The sequence below is a fragment of the Toxorhynchites rutilus genome, chromosome 2 (genome assembly GCF_029784135.1).
Source record: "Toxorhynchites rutilus septentrionalis strain SRP chromosome 2, ASM2978413v1, whole genome shotgun sequence".
Classification (NCBI taxonomy): Eukaryota; Metazoa; Arthropoda; class Insecta; order Diptera; family Culicidae; genus Toxorhynchites; species Toxorhynchites rutilus.
Window position 1 is genome coordinate 128,301,687 of NC_073745.1, and position 19,412 is coordinate 128,321,098.

General features: G+C 37.9%; 1 protein-coding gene across 1 annotated transcript in view; it reads right to left on the reverse strand.

Moving 5' to 3' along the window:
• Positions 1 to 19,412, reverse strand: part of LOC129764640 (protein FAM117B-like) — a 46,619-nt gene that overhangs the window by 24,036 nt on the left and 3,171 nt on the right. Inside the window, exons 2-4 of the mRNA XM_055763908.1 lie at positions 1,773 to 2,114; positions 1,563 to 1,714; positions 1,251 to 1,496 (exon numbers count right to left, since the gene is read on the reverse strand). Of these exons, the coding sequence (XP_055619883.1) occupies positions 1,251 to 1,496; positions 1,563 to 1,714; positions 1,773 to 2,114 (740 nt within the window). The remainder of the gene's footprint in view (positions 1 to 1,250; positions 1,497 to 1,562; positions 1,715 to 1,772; positions 2,115 to 19,412) is intronic.

Consider the following 19,412-nt stretch of genomic DNA (forward strand, 5'->3'; position numbering starts at 1 on the left):
CCAAAGATAACTCTCCGCCGTCGTGTTAGGTTTTCTATAAAGTGTACGCGCGTGCAATAACGGAACATATCGCCTGGACAATTCTAGAGGAGTTCCCTCGGTTACCATCTCAGGTTTCCGCAATCGTAATTGGAGTTGGACAAAAAGTACGAACGATAAATAATATAATATATTGCTGGTCCAATTATTTTACAGATTTTCCTAAACACGATACCTAAAAATAATATCTGCTGTGTGTTGGGACACATGGGATTCTCGGATGTTCGTCGGATCGAGTGATCGATAATTTGCGTTTACATAATCACATCACTTGCCTCAGTGAATCCCGAATCGGGATTGCATTACTGTGCCAAAATTTCAATAACCGGTTATTCGATAACGAAAATTTCACCACCGATAAAACCGGTAAATTAATAAAATATAAAAAAATATATAAATCCCTAATCCTGATTCATAACCTTTTTGGCCGCGAATTTCGTACTAACATACCTTCCCTTCTCCTGGTGACTGTAAGGACGTGGCCGGCGCCGTTATTGACTATTTGAAGTTCGAATCACCGACACAATGAGAATGGTTTGTTACTCTCAAGCGCCATTGGGGTTTTTTTTTTGTTAGTTTATGTACTTTCCGCACATAGTTGATTAAAACTTTATTGCCTAATAAAGTTATGTAAAATTTGACGAAATTGATAGCAAGTAGTAGCTAATAAACTAAGCTATCATCTGATTCCAAAACCTTACCATATGGTTGCTTTCCGAAGCCATGAAAAATTATCAAAGTTACTGTTCGATTTTTCGAACGCTTGGCCCAATATGTATGGGTCGAACAAAACTTCAATCCCTGATGGGCGACTTTACAAAAAATCTTGAAAAAAAATTTCCGAAAAAAAACATACTTATCATGATTGTCACGTATCAAATTCGCCGAACTTTCATAGATAATATTCCGATAAGTGAAAATTCAGAAATAAATCTCATAATATTATTATTCGAAATATTGTTTCTGGTACGTTAAGTTATGCAAAAAAAACTTCAATCGACGAAGAAACTCGATGTTATTTTGCATGAATCGTGAGAGATTACATCAGTGCTACGAAGATTTCTCCGTAGTGAAATAATCTATCGAACATTTTACTTCCAGCAGTTGTTTACCGCGTAAGAGTTTCTCGGAAATATTAGATAATCATATTTCTTCATTCCCCGAACTAGCATAGCCATGTTGATAGGCGTGTTTTGAGCCTATATTTTTACCTTTTCACAACCATCTGGCGGTTCACGAGCCAAGAATTTATTGATCCTAGGAGATGCACTCGTTGCAGCGGTACCCTCGTCGGGCGATGTGCTTTGGCTTCCATCATCCGAGGATAGTGTGTCACCCAAGGGTGTCTGAGTATTGACCGACCTCGTATCGCTCGCCAGCGCAGACGAGCCTCCGCCAGTAGCATGAAACAAATCAGCCAACGGCGCGCGGTGTCCCTCCGGTGTACTACGAGAATACTGGAAACAAGTGTCAAACTTAAAACATCATTCTGGAGTGAGCAATTCAAACCAATTCCTGCTTACCATTTCTAGATCAGACCGGCATGTATGGGACTGACCTGTGTAGAGGACCAGTTTTTCTATCTCTTGATTTAATCCTTCTACAGAATTTCGCATTGGTCGCATGTGAATAGGTGGACAGGTACGTGGAGGTATCAAAACTGGGCTCGCCTTAGCTACAAATTATGAGATGAATGTTGAGATTCGTTTTTTTTCAATTTTATTTTTACATACCATGATTCGGACTCAGCGTCTGGGAACTGACTGAATGTTCACCACGATGTGTGCGTTGCAGTCTTTGTCTTATCACTTTTAAATCAGTCGGTGTAGTCACCTCGGTGCGAGTGATGATCGGTGAGGTATCCACCGAGGGACCAACAGCAGCATTGCCGGTACTATTGGCAATCCATGTGCTGCCCCGTGTGCGCTCCAGAAACGAGTCCTCGGTTTGGGTTGCCTTGTCCAGTTGGAGCAGGTTGGAAATGGCCAAATTCCATGCGGGAGCTGGACGCAGATACAGTGCGTCGAGGGACGCCGTCCGCCGCATGGAATTATCATTCAATGTCAACACTTTTCCTACAAAGAACAAATGCACATGGTTAATTGAACGAATTATCATACGAACTCAGATCAATGAATTGTTTGTGCTAACAATCCAAAATACCCTCATGAATCGTAGCTTTTGGTACGAACAATGCAAATTCTAGGCGTGTGAGAGTTTTGCCGGGAAAAAACAGGAAGACGTAGAGCAGAAAAGGGTGAATAACCAGGGGTGAGGATGTCAAGGAATGGGACAATGTTATTCAATCGATTACCGACAAGGTACTATTCTATGTCTGTCCTTCGAATGTCAGCGCAACAATGAGGAATGGTGGGAGCCGTTACCACTATATATCAGTAATACACTGCCGGTTCAAAAGGGAATGACTGCTGCATATTTCATTGAGGTTGAGTGGTCATAAACGGAAAAGGACACAGGGTATCGCAGAGAGCGGTTGTACGGAAAGAGAGCGTAAATGTGAGTGAGACTTTGTGCGCATTCCAGCTATCGTAGGACGAGCGCAGAGAGCTGTGGAGCAAGTGATTAAAAATAGAGTACCACAGAGCGCGTCGGTGCTATGATTGCATTCATTTGAAGATCAAGGACACTATTGTATAGACGTGTGTATGTGAAGGCACTTGAACGCTTTTGTCCGTGTCTCTTAGACACGATAAGCGTTGGATGGGTCTCGTGTTGAATGCAAATCAGAATGATGCTGGCGTTAATCTCGATTCCACCGAACCAGACTTAGTTTTCGCTTCTGGATGGGTGGCGTGCAATACGTTTGTTATATCCTCACGAGGCATGGGTGAGTGAGTGTGTGAACGTAGCATCTCTGAAGAGGAAGAACGCCGGCCACCAAGTGCAAGCGTACACACCGATATACACACTCTCGATGCTGGAGCAGGAATACGTTCATTGATAAACAACGTTACCCGCTGACGTAGCTTGTGTTATGCAGTTTCGGAGACGCATGAGACAAGCGGGGTTGCCATTATGCGACCAATACCATTAAAACAACGAGCAGCATAGACTTATTCTTATAAAAATAATAAAATAAAATATAAAGTACACCTTGGCTCTATTTAATACTCCTCAGAATTGCTGGTATTAGGTCTCATTCAAATATTAACACAAACATTATTATTCTGGAGACTTTTTCGAAGCAAGTCAATTTTTCACATGATAAAAGAAAAGAAAAAGAAACCGATACGATAAAAAACACCAGCATTTTAAAAACAATAGTATGAATTAACTAACTTAGCATTAACTTATAGGGAGCCTACGATGTACCCAGATGCTATCCCTGGTCATTATGCACAATGCTACAGTGCGTGTGGTAACCCTTGGTTGAGACAACGGTACCCCTTATCCATATTCGTAACCTGTCCTGTCCACAAAAATGTTTGTCCCTTTAACCTCGAGAAAACCGCGAATATTCGGTCGAACCCTACTAATCATAGAATTAAGTTGAAATATTGTGTAAACAAATTTGAATTTGCGGCTACAAGAAGCTTATGCGATTGAGCCTTACAGATAAATAAATTGCCAAAACATGTGCCAAAAACGAACGGTTTTCTTAAATTCTGTTTTTTAGTTTTCTCGTCCTTCATTCAACGAATTTAAGCTCAACCAAAGAAATATGATATGATCCTTTATGTTGCTAATATAAATGGTTGGAATCGGTCAACTGGTTCCGGAATATGGCCGGAATATGGCCGGAACATGTTTCGGTAATATAATGGGCATAATCAAAGCAGTACTATGAACCGTACTATGTCCATCATGTGACACCTCTAATTAATCAGGATCTAAAAATTAGCCCATCGGTGGTCATATCTAGTGTCTAGGTCGTCATAGATCAGATGCGGACCTGTTCCGGTTGCGTTCCGAATGCTCTTGGATGGCTATTCTATTATCGAACCTCTAACAACTTGGAATCCCAAAAGTAGTCAATTGGTGAACATAATAGGTGCATACGATGTTTCTGGCCTCATCATCATGTGCCACCAACTCCTTGGCAATCCGTTGTTTTCTTCTTTGGTATCATTGGAATGTTACTTTCTTAAGGTGGAGGTTGATGGAAACCACAAAGGGCTGCCTCTGCGGTTTTTCATCCTGCTACCCCGCATTTATCGAGATACACATCTCAACAAACACCAACGTCTCATACCTGAAATTGTTAATCTATGTATGCTGTACTGCAGCAAACTATGAGTATCAATTTCAGGGATGAGACGTTTGAATTTGTTGAGATGTGTGCCTTAAAAAAATGCTAGATGCCTCAGAGGCCGCCATTTGTAGTTTCCAACGACCTTGTCCTCAAGAAATAATTATTGGAAAATTAATTTTCTCTTTCTTGTTTCATCATTATTCAAGTAATTGTTGTTTGCATTTTCAAATAATGCTAACTACATCTCAATTCATGATAAACAACATTGTATTCGGAAATGTTTCGTCACAAGTTTATTCAGCCAAGCACATCTGCAGCACAGCATTACGAATCTTTCTGAGGTGCAACATATCAGCAATCTCGAAGTGTTTGTCCTCAGCCCATTCGATTACCCGAGCCAATTGATGAACGACTTGGTGAGTTCGGGTCAATGCTGGACCTGGAAGTACGATGTCCACCAAAAACGAATCTTCATCTCCTTATTTATCCAAGAAATGTTGGTCTTCTCCTTCTTCCTCTATGCCGTCGCAGCCTTTGTCGTCCTTATTCAGTACCAGAGCGATCATTTTCGCGTATGAGTATTCGTCAACGCAAAATTCTTCATCGGGGTATTTCGATGTTTCAACTGTGTCGATGTCCATCTGGGAATTGAACATTATACGCAAATGAACGTCGTCTTCGTGCAGCAGTTCCAACTATCCAACCTATATTTTTCCAAGATCGTTGAATCACTGTTTCAAAGACATCTATCCATGCTTCATGCAGCCAAAAAAAAAGTTGATTTTCTTAGTCCGTTGCTTGAAGTCAGACTTATTGGCGATTTCAAGATGTAATTTGTCTTGGTATCTCGTTTTGGTAATTTGAATGACCTATCAAGCCGTCATCCGAAATCAGCTCATGTTGGAAATGATGGGCCGTACAATTCTCAAGAAGGAAAAAGGCCATTGGTTCGATTCCCAATCTGCTGGAAAATTGTCGAATATTTGGTACGAAAGACTCGTGAAACCACTTCTGTAATATGTCGCGAGTCGTCCATACATTTTTCGAAGCAGTATATTCAACAAGAATTTGAACGTTTTTGAAAGCCCTATGGGTCCATAGTTTTTCCAATTATGAACATCGGCAATTTGTGAATACCCGTAGCATTTGCGCATGGCGTAAAGGTTATTCTATATTTTGCCATCTTTAGTGAATACCTGAGTGTATTCGAGGAGAGCAAAAACTAAAATATTCGCGTCATACCGTTCGTTCTTGGCACGGTTCGATTTGGCTTCCTGAGCATGTATTTCGAAACGAACGATTTGGACGCGATTGATCCGCGCGGCACAAAACGATGACTGACGGTTTGCCGCAGTAAAGGCACTATTTATTGCACGCGTTTATTTTACTTTTTTTCTTTGGACTTGGCTTCTAAATTGTATTGGAAAATTTGTGCTTTGTCGATACGAAACGTAATTGATGGCTCTAATTGGAAAACATCTTCTTCTTCTTCTTTGTTTTAAAGAGGCTTGGAATGAACTTTCCAGTTCATTCGCCTATAAGAATGGAAAACGCACAACAAAGAAAATATTAATAAAATAATGAAGAAGAAAAATCAGTGTCTCAGTAAATGTACACTCAATCGGAAATGACTCTGTCTGAAGAGAATGAAAGTAGTAAAAAAGTTATTTGCATCTTCTACACCCAAACTAGCGTTGGCAGAAAACATTTCATCTTTGGTAGAAAAGATGCCATTTCCGGTGCGTGAGAGTCAAATGCGGAAATAATGAGCTGTTTCAAAAGCTTAAAAATGGTTTGTATGTATGCGAGTAGACATCTCTTTCTGTTTTCTTTTCTTTTTTTATTTTTGTGTCTCTGTTTCGCTCGCTCATATTGGCTCTAGCATATATATTATACAAATGATATACATGTATTGGGGAGTAGAACATTTTATGTTATCTTTCAGCTCATTAAATGTAATAAATCGGGATGCCAGAACATGTGCTAAAAATTAACTTTGGGTGTAGTTTCGAAACTGACAAGCCTTGGTTGAGACTGGCGGGTACAGTATCGTAAAAATCATATGGCATATTTTCTTTTTCCAAATGACTATTTTTAACTGTGATCTATGGGGGGCCTCCGTAGCCACATTGGTTGCGCGTTCGCTTAGTAAGCGATCGATCGTGAGTTCGAAACTCAGGGCCCTCATTGACCATCTTTGTGTTGTTACAGAATAACTACGTCCACGCAACAATCATCAGCGATGGAGATCGATCCACGGTCGAAATATGATCGATTCATCCATACAACTGCTCTGCTCTGCAAGACACATCGGGCTGCTGTTCTATAAATAACTCAACAATGATCAATCAACTGTCTCCGCTGTCCGGTCTAACTGGATAATGGAAGAACAGATAGAAAACTCTTACGCCTAAATGGCTGCTACTATGTAAATGTGTGTACCATATGGAATGGTATAGAAGGGAATACTCTAACGCCGAAAAATGGCAACTGTGTAATGTGCTAATTATAGATATGATAAATATGTGACATGTACACGATTAAAATTCGGCTCTGTTACAGCTAAAATGCCAATGAGCCTGAAATAAATAAATGGGACAAAAAAAACTGTGACCTGTTACTCGTAACTGAATGAATCAAACCACAAACGAGATGTGCGAAATTTCACTTTTTTAACGAATGTTACGACGGTTACGAGCTCTCGCAATGCCCCTCGTTGCCACAGTTAACCTCTACAATACCATTGCCGATGAGATAGCTAAGATCTGATCGGCCATCATTCATAAACCGAATATAAACCGCAAGACGTACAATCCAATTGCTATATTTCTATTATAATTATTTTTTAAAGTTGTCGTGAAACATGCACTTCAATTGTAAGTCGCAATGAAATTAGAATTAAATACGATGTAAATGTAAACCTACCAAATTGATAGGTTTTAGGAACATCTACAAACCATTCATTTGTTGGAAAGAGTGATCATTGGAGGTTAAACTAGATGTAAGTTGAATTTCTATTTGATGTAGGTCAATCAAACTACATAATGCTTTCAGCTTTTAGCTTTCCCAAAACAAAACAAAGGTGGGTTCGCTCAGAAGAAATCCGAAATTTAACCTTTCCAACAACGAGCATAAATCGGAAATGGTTTGATTGATACTTTATGAGATAACGATCACTGCAGCCATCTACCGGAAGATGATGGAGTTATTTCAAATCAAACCAAGTAATAGAATTAGCAAAAAGGAATACGAGGGTCACTATTTATATTTCGGGAATAGGAACAAAAACAAATAGTTAAGCTGCGAATATATTTTTATTGTTTTTCAAAGTACTCGCCACGATGATCGATACACTTTTGCATGCGCTTAAACCAATTTTCAAAGCATTTATTCCAATCGACACGAGCCTTTTTTTTGAGCGATTGTCAAATTACGTGGTATCCAACGTGAACATAATTTTCGCACAACTAAGTGTTCATGTAAAATCGCATATATGCTGGTGGAACTAATGCTTAGGAGTGCCTCAATCTCACAATAGGTTACATGACGATCTTGCTTAATCATTTCGTGCACAGCATCGATGTTTTCTGGCACTACAGTCGATTTCGGACGACCTTCACGAAACTCGTCGGACAGCGAACTACGACCACGATTGAATTCACTATACCAGCGATACACAGTGGTTTTTGATGGAGCTTCATCGCCAAAAGTCAAATTAAGTTGATTGACGCACTCTTGTTGTGATAATCCACGTCGAAAGTCGTAAAAAATAATCAAATATAAAATGTTCACGATTCAGTTCCATTTTTTTGCCGAGACCAAACTTTCAACTAAATATAAAATAAACAAATAGCGTCCGTATGACAAAATGTTCTGAGTACGTATATCGTCAAAAATGTCAAACTTTACGATGGAACCGTCAGATGGACTCACATGACATCAGTACATCAGTGTTGCCAGTGTTGCCATATAAATAGTGACCCTCGTATACTGTACATGTGAATACATTTGATCACATCTCTTTAATAATTTATCGTTTTCTATGTTTGTGTTTCTCTCAACGTGATTAACCGCAATAGCAACTTCAGTATAATATCTGCTAACGGTATATTTTAACTTGTCACATTTGTTACTCGATGTTCCGTTTTTTTTTTTTGGACGATTTACAATTGAACATCGTACGTTCATCAGAGAAGCGATTTTCCGGTTCCACCGTGCTGCTGTTTCCCGCTGCCGATAGTCAATGCGCATTTACACACCAACCGACCGATTGCTTCGAGAGTGTGTGGGTGTGATGCACAGTTGTATCCTTCCGTGTGGTAATCGTATTTCGATTTCGAACGGCTAGACGTATTCAAATTGGAATGTTTCGAGAATTCACTCGCAAAAATATCAAATTTAGTAAAGGTTGATCCAATATTTGATTCCTTTTTCCCTACGGCAAATAACAATTGCTTGTACAAAACTAATATTACAGGATTTCGGGTCTCAAAACCTAAAAAGGGTCATACCACCTGTTTTGTGCACCATTGGTTTCATTAAAATGATGAGCTGATACTGAATGGGATTTTGCTCCTGTCTTATGTTACCGGATAATGGCGTTATTATTAACCCCTTATTCTACGAATAATCTCCAAAATAGCAGACCAAATGCAAACGCTTCGATCGGTTACGCATCGAGTAATTTCACTGCTCTGCTGAACGTCATAGCGCTTCATGATATGTAATATTATAATAAATAATATAATAAAATCTATTCGGTGCTATTTCACTGATTAACTTGTAAAAATGAAACGTCCGCGGATTCATTGCGAATCAAGCTAGCAGGTTTTTTCCATTAATACTTTTTTACGTGTTTTTACGTGGTTTTTACAATTAACACGTTTCTTTTCACGCGATCCCCGTTCAACGGAAAGCGGTTTTATTTTTAAGCGGATTTTCCCATGTTTACTACGAGGTACCTATCAGCGCAATAAAAACCTGGGTGTATAGAAATTAACAACCAATAGGTCACAGATTTATACGACTTGAAATCCCCGATAAATGAATCGAATATCCATTCTAACTCATAAGACCGTTCTCTTCGAGAACATTACACTACCAAAACAGCACCATACAACTAGTAATTACAATTGTAATGCATAGTATGTAAATATATGGAATATGGAATTATTTCTACTCTGCTCGTAGTTCACAGAATGACATATTATCTACATGTCATCACTAATAAAAAAAATCATTTAATTTTTGAGAAATTTTTATTTTTAAACAATGGTGTCAAAATTATGTTACGAGGATCTTCGTAGCATAGTTGTAGCGTAGTTGCGTGTCCACTACCAAGCGAACAATCATGAGCTTATAACTCAGGGCCCTGAACTGATCATCTTTGTGTGTTATTCTAGCTACAAGGTCCTCGCAACAATCATCAAGTGACAGTAATCCCAGTCCCTTACCGCTCACATTACGGTCTGCTGCATCGGAAATTGATGCTATTCATAATACTTATGACAGACATACAGCTGTACTTGCGTTGTACTTCGAAAATTGTATGTCTGTCAAAATGTACAGCGCTAGAACCATGCAAGCAACTCGGTACAATCGCTGTACCTGTACCGACCTGTTTTACCGCTGTACATGGCTACAGTTGTACTGTGCGCAGCGCCATAGACGGTTAGTGGTGGGTAGCATGAACAAGCAGATCGTGCTCCCGTGGCCGAGTGGTTAGCGTCAAAACCTAACATACCGGGGGTTCGGGTTCGATTCCCGTTCTGGTCGGGGAAATTTTTCTTCAAAGAAATTTCCTCTGACTTGCACTGTGGTCACGCGTATTCTAGAGCTTGCCACTCAGAATACATTCAAGGCGTGTTATTTGGCATAGAAATCTCAACTAAGTACTAATGAAAATGACGCAAGTAATACTACGTTGAGACGGCGGAGTTCCTCTAGGAACGTTAGTGCCATATAAGAAGAAGAAGATGAACAAGCAGAAAAGTTAATAACTCAGATTGGAAACTTTTTTGTTGTGTTTGATAGTTTAGACACTAAATAAAAACCTTTTTCATTGAAATATGTGGTGGAAATTGGAAAAATATCTGATTGTCAGTTTGACATACGGTACAATGTACAACCAAAGTATGTCTGTCATGGTACGATGGTACCTGTACAACGCAAGTACAGCTGTATGTCTGTCCCTGGTATAACACAACAATTGGAAGCCTCAGATCAACAGTCCCACTGTGAACATTCGAACAACAGGAATATTCTTCCGTCGTAAAAAGGCGACTTGTGTTGTATATTGATAGAACAGGTATACTCTTACGCCTAAAATGGCTACTATGTAATAGATAAAAATGTGTATCGATAGGAATAGAGCAATTCCACCCCAAATCAGCCAGTTGCTGACCCCACTCTCTACCCACTAAACTACCTAAAATAACAATTTTCAATATCATATGACCAGTTTTAATTACGACTGATTTTCAAAAGGGGATAATCAAAATGATTGATCTTTCTTCCAAAATTTCACCAAAATGGAAATATGAATTTTAGATTTTTTTTGAAATTTCAATACTTTGTGAAATCTTAACCATTTAAGGAAAATAACATAAAACATGAAATCTTCATGTGATTCTACATGAAAAATTGTACATAACGTATAACGTATGTATATAACGTAACATGAAAAATGGAATCTACATGCGATTCTACATGAAAAACTATATACAGTCTATCGCAAAATTGAGTGTACATATGCTACTTGACGATACATTCCATTTATTTGGTATAAAATATTTTGAATACATTGATTCTTTTGATGTATATTAATTACCCACACATTTAACTAGCTGTGCGGCAAATAAAATTCCGCGAAAAGATTTCTGCTAATTGTTTATTCCCAAAAGTTGAAAACAATCTCTATTCTAGGCATCGCAAAATTGAGTGTACACCTTAAATTTCTCCGAACAAATAACCTTGTAAGTGAGATCTTTGCGAAGTAGCGTACTTTTTTTCGTTAGTGATTTGTGTCAACACTCAACCACTGCTTGGGCAGTGTTGGTTTTTGTTTTTTATTGATGTTTGAAGAAGTTTTTATCAAAATAGCAAGTTGAGGAAAAGAAAAAGATATTGTTACACGTACAATGATAATAAATATGAATTGTCTTGGAAAGACATTCCAGGATATAGCAGATATAGTCGGAAAACCCCACTATACAGCAAAGAAAATCAAAAAAAAAGTGGAAATACGAAGGAATCATGGAAAATCTTCCGAATGGAAGACACAAACGTATCCTGTCTTCTGAAGATGAACGAGTAATTGTGCGAACATTTCGAAAGAACTCTAAAACGAACATTCCTAAATTGACTACCGAAGTAGTCGGCATCATTGGGAGACCTGTCAACACAGATACTGTCCGGAGAGCAGCATACAGGAACAATCTGAGAGGTCTTGTTGGCCGTGAAAAGTCCTTCATCTCAAAGGCGAATATGAAAAAAACAATTACAGTTTGGTGAGGCATATGTAAACTGTCCTAAGGAGATCTGGAATAAGGTCCTTTATACGGATGAGATGAAAACCAATCTCTTTGAATCGGATGAAGGACAGATAGTGTGAGGGAAACCAGGATTTGGTTCAAACAGTAAAACACGGCGGCGGCAGTCAGATGATGTATGGTACGATGGCGGCTCCTGGAACTGGAACCATGGAGTTTATCGATTCGGCGATGGACAAGCTTCATTGAACATCCTGCAACGCAACCTTCAGTGTCCCGTGCATAAATTGGCTCTCCTTCGTGATCACTACTTTCAACAGAATGATGACCCGAAGCAAACTGACCTCATCATGCGAGAATACCTACTCTATAATGTCCCAATCAACTCAAAACACCTCCGAAATCACCGGATTTCAACACTATTGAGTATCTTTGGTGGGAAATCAAGAATCATCTGAAGAATAAAACATAAAGTAGAAATGTGACTATTTCAATTTTTTTCTTATCACTACATGAGAGTGGAAAGGATAATTTTTACGATGAATGTGAGTCACTTTTAATTATTTACTTTTTTACCCCGAAAAACTCAAGAAAAACAAACCAACACGGGGTGTATACTTAATTTTGCGATTGACTGTATATCGTTTTATCCTAGGACTAACCGTCCTCGAGATATAACCATTTTAATATTATTAAAATCATGTACGTGAAATTCTAGAAAATGCATACTGCTACTGAAAATAACGACTGAGGTTTAGACATCGTATAGAAATTTGACTAACATTATTTTCAACGTAAATAAATGGTTATATCTCGAGAACGGATAAAACGTTTTACATAGTTTTTCATGTATAATCGCATGTAGATTCCATTTTACTTTTTTACTTACATGTTACTTTTTTTTAAATAGTTAAGATTTAACAATGTACTGAAATTTAAAAAAAAAATCAAAAATTCATATCTCCATTTTGGTGAGTTTACCACGGCACCTTATACGCCAGACTTTGTTAAATTGGGAGGGCTTTCCAATAAAAATATAAAAACAAATATCGAAAGGGGGGTGTTTTGAGATATAAAAGATTTTTATAATAAATTTAATTTTTGGGAAAAAATGTTAACAGTTTATTTTAAAATGTAATTTTTTCTAAATGGTACATTTATTTTCTAACAATTTTGTGAAACATCATATTTTAATCGGACATCTGAATTTTGAGTTACGATTTTTTGAAAAATAGTTCAATGTTTCTGCATACGCCATCATAAAAAATCAACCGTAATTAAAATTGGGCATATGATAATGAAAACTGTGATTTTTGATAGCTTCCATCAATTGTACCAAGTTCCAATAATATCGAAGGGTCGCTTCAAATTTGCCATTTTTCGGCTGATTTGGGTTGGAATTGCTCAATACTCTAACACCTAAAATGGCTACTGTGTAATATACAACATAAGGATAAATGTATACGATAAATTCGGCTCTGTTATAGCAGAATTGCTAAATGAGCCTAATAAAAAAAAACAGAAGGGATTAAAAAAAGATACAACTCTACGTTTAATCCGTATCGAACAAAGTGTGATAATTTTTTTTGCACCAAATGATAGCTTCATTTATTAGCTGCCACTTACCATCAATTTAATTTAATTTTGTATAACTTTATTATGCGAAAATTCGGTTCAAAGCAAGTAGGTGTGGAAAGTACATAACAGCCTAATATGTAAACATTTCAACAGTATTACTTTGATGAATGAACACTAGAGTGGCAATGAAAATGGTCATCTCGAATTTCAAAAAGTTACCTCATAAAAAATGTTCACCACCTCGAAAAAACACCTTATGTAGAATATCAGCTCAATTGGACTTAAGGGAGAGTGGCGCAAAGCGGTCAAAGCTTGAGTTTTGAGGGAGGAAATCGGGGTTTTCGAAAAAAAAAATGTTGATGCCAAATGTCCTAAAATTGCATGAAACGTCGAGATCTACTGTCATCTAGAAAAATTTTTTTTGTCAAAAATCGTATGGTTTTGGGTGCCAATAAAAATATTTATCTCGATTTTTCATTCGGAAAATGCTGCGTAATGTTGATTTGCACGATAATACACCCAATGCAAAGTATTAGCTCAATCGGACTTCATTTATTGATTCGTTGATATTTACTGCCATCTCCTAAAAAAAAATTCAGTAATTATTTTTTTATTTTTTGGCCCACGATTGTTTTTTATTTGACGGATTTCGCGCCAGCTCGTCTATGGGATTGGCATGACCCTCTCAGAACTTAATGAAACTTTATGGGCGTGAAGACCTTACCTAATTAAGCAACTTGGCATACTTAGTTTTCCGATAATTTATCTAGACTAACATATGGAAAGTGCTAAATATTTTTGATCTTTTTTTTAAATTTTTTTTCACTCGAAAATGTCCTACAAAAAAGTGTTCTATGGAGTTTTAGGAAAATAAATGAATTTTCAGAAAAAAATTACTGAAATTTTTTTACGAAATCCTACACTGAAAAAAAATGATTTCAAAAAACTAAAAGTTCGTTAGCTAGCTGAAGCTGAAAACTGTAAACTTTAGCATCCAAGGGTCACTATAAATCCATTTCTACCTGTGATTGATGTTTTTTATAACTGTACACGAACAAAAAAAAATAGAAAATTTTCGAGAAAAAATCTTGAAAATGGTTTTTGTTAGAAAAACTTTTTTGCTCTAAAAATGCACAAGTTGCGATGTATGGAAGAGTTGTAGGGCACATATTTATCTACCATGTCATCAAAATCTGAGACGACCATTTTAAGAAAATCGACTTTTAGTTTTTGAAATAAATTTTTTGACAGATTCTCATGATTTCGTAATTCAATGTGAATGACTTTAGCGAAAACATTTCGCAAGAACCAATTTCGCACCTGAAAGATTCACTCATTCTAAAACAAGAATGTATTGATTTTGTTTTGTTTAGGATAATCAGCAAGATTGAAACCACGTCCCCATTGCATATATTTTATCTTGGGCCTCCCCCACCTCATCATCTTGTAATTTTGCAATCTTGAATATTTTGTTTTTGTATTCTTAACACTTAACCTACCGCTATTTCATGTACATATATTCCTACCACAGCGGGTCAAATGACCCTTCTTTAAAATGTAATTTTTACTACTATGTATGGTGAAAAATATATCATTTAATTCAATTTGGTAAGGATAACATTGATATATGTTTCAAGGAAAATGGTAAAGACAAATGACGATGTTATCGGGTCATTTGATTTCGCCGTGATAGGTTTAATGTTTAAAGATTTATGAACAATTGATAAAATAACGGATGGTGAAGAAATTATTTATTTTAATTGTTCAGAGCTCGTAAAAACCGTGCGAAATTCGTGCCTTCGCGCTAGAATACTCTCTTCAGACAACCCGCAGGGTGAACTATCCGCGAATGAACGAATTCAACAAGAAAAAAATAATATTGCGATCCTTAACACGTTGAGCCCTGATTTTTTCTTGCTGCAACCCCTACCCCTAGGGGCCGACGCTGGGCTCATCGTGTTAAAGAAATCAATGTTTAAGCAAACGCCAAAAAAAGAAGTACGATTGTAATTTATTGGCCTTTGGGTTAACCATGGCCTAGTGGTAAGCGTTGCGCTTGCCAAGATGGGGGCTTCGGGTTCGATTCCCGTCCGGGTCAGAAATTCTATCGTCATAGATCGCTTTTCTGGCCTGCACTGGTAAAGGGGAATTGTCTAGGGTGTGGTGGGATGAGCATTGGGCATTGACAGTCCCCGGTAAAAGGCACAAAAATAATTGTTTGATAATTCGTGTCCATAAAACTGAATATACGGTTGTTATACTTGAGGAGAAAAAAATTGAATTATAGGGCCCTATTCCAGAAAACGAGACGAGCAATTCGTCTCGTCTCGTCTCGGCTTCAGTCACTGTCGAGACGAGCAAAATATGCCATTCCAGTACACGAGTTTCACTGAAATGTTTTATTTGGTAGACTGGAGAGACTTCAGTCAGTTTTTCTCGGTATGATCAGTGATGTCAGATGAGAAGACATGTTTTTGTTTTGAGAAAAACAACAAACAATTTTAAAATTGATCAATCGATACTCTTTTGTCAGTGCCAAAATATATATATATATATATATATATATATATATATATATATATATATATATATATATATATATATATATATATATATATATATATATATATATATATATATATATATATATATATATATATATATATATATATATATATATATATATATATATATATATATGTGTGTATTTCCAACACAGTAGTTGTTTTGAATTACTCATTTTCGTTCAATATGTGAAGACCCTTTTCGTGCCGTGTTAATATATTCAAAACAATCATCTAGCATCCCTGGATATGAGTTCAATGTTTACATTTGGTTGTGTTGTTTGGAAGAGGCCCATTTGAAAATCTGTAAAATCTTGCAATTACTGAATTGAATTTGATGGTTGCAGTTGAAAACATACATTGCTTATGAAATACTACAGGGTTTTCAATTTCGGGCTTCCGAAAGTATACAGCCCTGCGCTGACAACCGTTTGACATAGCTGTCAACCAAAGTGTCATATCGTTAGTTGAATGTCTGCCATTTTACAATATGGATCGTATTAGCATCGCATAACGTGTTAATTTTGTTAAATTATACTATAAAAATGATGAAAAACCGGCAAATGTTTTTCGAGCTAATGTAGTGCGTAAATTCGAACAAACTGGATCCGTAGCGGATATTGTGAAACCTGTGCATCATCGTTATGTGCGTTCGGCCGAAAATATTGCTGCTGTTGCTGCCAGTGTGGAGGATGACCCGAATGTTTCGATTCCACGGTGTGCTCAGCAATTGGACTTGTCAAACACATCATTGTGGCGAATTTTGCATTTGGACTTGCACCTACATCCATATAAAGTCCAACTGGTACAAAAATTAGAGCGTAGTGACCATGGAATGCGTCGGGCATACGTCGATTGGGTGAACGAACAACAGCAGCAAAATGCTGAATTTTCGCATCGAATTTTCTTCAGCGATGAGGCACATTTCGAGCTCGCTGGCTATGTGAACACCCAAAATTTCCGTATATGGGGCTCAGAAAATCCACACGTGATTGTTGAGACGCCATTGCATCCGCCAAAAGTCACTGTTTGGTGCGCATTATGGTCTGGTGGAGTCATCGGGCCGTATTTCTTTGAAAATGAGGACGGCGAGACGGTAACTGTGAATGGTCAGCGCTATGGCCGCATGTTAACCGATTTTTTTTGCCACAAATTGAAGATATGGATACGGATGACATGTGGTTTCAGCAAGACTGCGCCACGTGCCACACAACACGACCGAACATGGCCATATTGCGAACGAAATTTGAGGGACGCATAATTTCGCGTTTTGGTGATGCCAATTGGCCGTCCAGATCATGCGCTTTGAACCCGCTAGACTTTTTTGACGTAGGACTACGGCTTTCATTTCTATACCGGGGTGTAAAATCAAAGTTTCGAAAACGAAAGCGTTACGCCGGAGACCGAGATTTTGAGCGTTAATAGCTCCTAAACAACTGAACGAAATGGTATGATAAACACTTCATTCGAAAGATAAAATGTCTACGCGTTCTATACTTGTTACTTTTTGATCCAAAAACTTGTTTCAATAGTCTAAAAATTGCTTTGAAAACAGGCTATTGAAATCACCAATCGGTATATAAGCGAGCGCCGCTCGGAAATCCACTCATTTATAATTGAACAGCGATTGGAGCATGTTGTCGCTGTTGTGGTAAAGCTCTTCGTTTATCATGAATGCGCTGATGAACGGTGTCACCAAGAGCCTGTTTGTGCACCTTAGGCCAGAAGGGAATCCATCAGGAGGAGAGTGATGCTACAAACGGTTCCCCGGGAAGATCTCGAAGCAGCCGCTACACACACACACATACACGCGCGGAATTCTTTCCGTTTGGATGCCATTCAGCATCGAGAAAGATCCGGAAAATAATCTGCCAGTTCCTCTGGGAATTTAAAAATACATTCATGTGAAAGAGTTTATTTGAATGTTTTCTATCCATGTAACACTGTGACCAAATACATTTGGTTTTGTGATTTTTCAATCAATCGCAATTAACAGGATAGCTTCTGAAGATTATTCTTCCCCATCAGTAGGATATTTCCGTATCCAATATTGTATGCGCCCGCAATCGATTATTGCTCAGTCGCCGAAAGTTCCGAGCTCAGAGAGTTCATTCCCCTCTAGTTTGCCTTCCAAATTGCCATCGTAAACCACACCTTCTCTCGATTCAATCACACACAAAAAGCATACTTAAGCGATATTCTGGTTGTGAGACACATTCATTTTTCGTGAGGACATCGACAAGACAACATCGTTGCCTAACGTGTTGGAAGAGGTGGACGGCGAAGGATCGACACATACACGCGCAGAATTCTTTCCGTTTGGATGCCATTCAGCATCGAGAAAGTTCCGGAAAGATCTAATCATTGCTGGAAAATAATCTGCCAGTTCCTTTGGGAATTTAAAAATACATTCATGTGAAAGAGTTTATTTGAATGTTTTCTATCCATGTAACACTGTGACCACATATTTTTCAATCAAGTACTATAAACAGGTGGTTATCGAGTTAGTATTAACCACTGGTGGGCTTCCAGTACCGAGGAAAATGTAGAAATATCTAATCGTTGCTGGAAAATAATCTGCCAGTTCCCCTTGGAATTGAAAATTACATTCAAGCGAAAGAGTTTATTTTAATGTTTTCTATCCATAAAATATCCAAATAATACATTTGGGTTTGTGATTTTTCAATCAAGTACAGTTAGCAGGTTAGCTTATGAAGATTATTTTTCAGAACAAGGTTTTTCGTATCCTATATTGGATGCATAAAACCTTGTGCCTCCAACGTAACGCTCTCGTTTTCGAAGTCCCCCAAATATTAATTTATTCATTCATTCAGAATTGATTTAGATTCAACTTCAAACAAATGATCTCTAAATCAACGATAGTCCTACGTCACCCTTGCGGTTATACCATAGATATAACCCGCTTCCTGTTTTTTGTGGGGTTATGCGAAAGACCGTGTCTATGCCAACTCTCCGCAAACTCTTGAACATTTGAAAGACAACATTCGTGAAGTTATGACCGAGATACCGCCCCATATGTGCCGAAAAGTCATCGAAAATTACCTGTTCCGGATCAAGGTGTACGAGGAAGCCCTAGGTGGACATTTGAATGATTTCATTGAGTTGTATTTCACACATAAATGCATAAACCAAACTTTAATTTGAAATAAAAGTTTCATCGAAATTCGAATTCTAAGTGTGTTTTATTTCAATTTACTTTCGGAATTTAAAGTTGGTAAACCCTGTAGTTTAGCCGTGAAACCATTTTTGAAGATAAAGGCGGAGCAGAAGAATACCGATGCTTTCAATCAACAAGGTTAACAAACACATCAAACATACTGGACGATTCGACTGATTCATTGACGAGCGCGGCCAAACGGTCGTCGAACCAGACGAGCTGCTCGTCCGTTTTTAGTCGAGCTCGGCTTCTGGAATATGAAAACAAACGAGACGAGCGCTCGTCTGCTCGTCTCGTTTTCTGGAATAGGGCCCATAATTTCTCATTCTTCAGGAAATACAAACATCTAT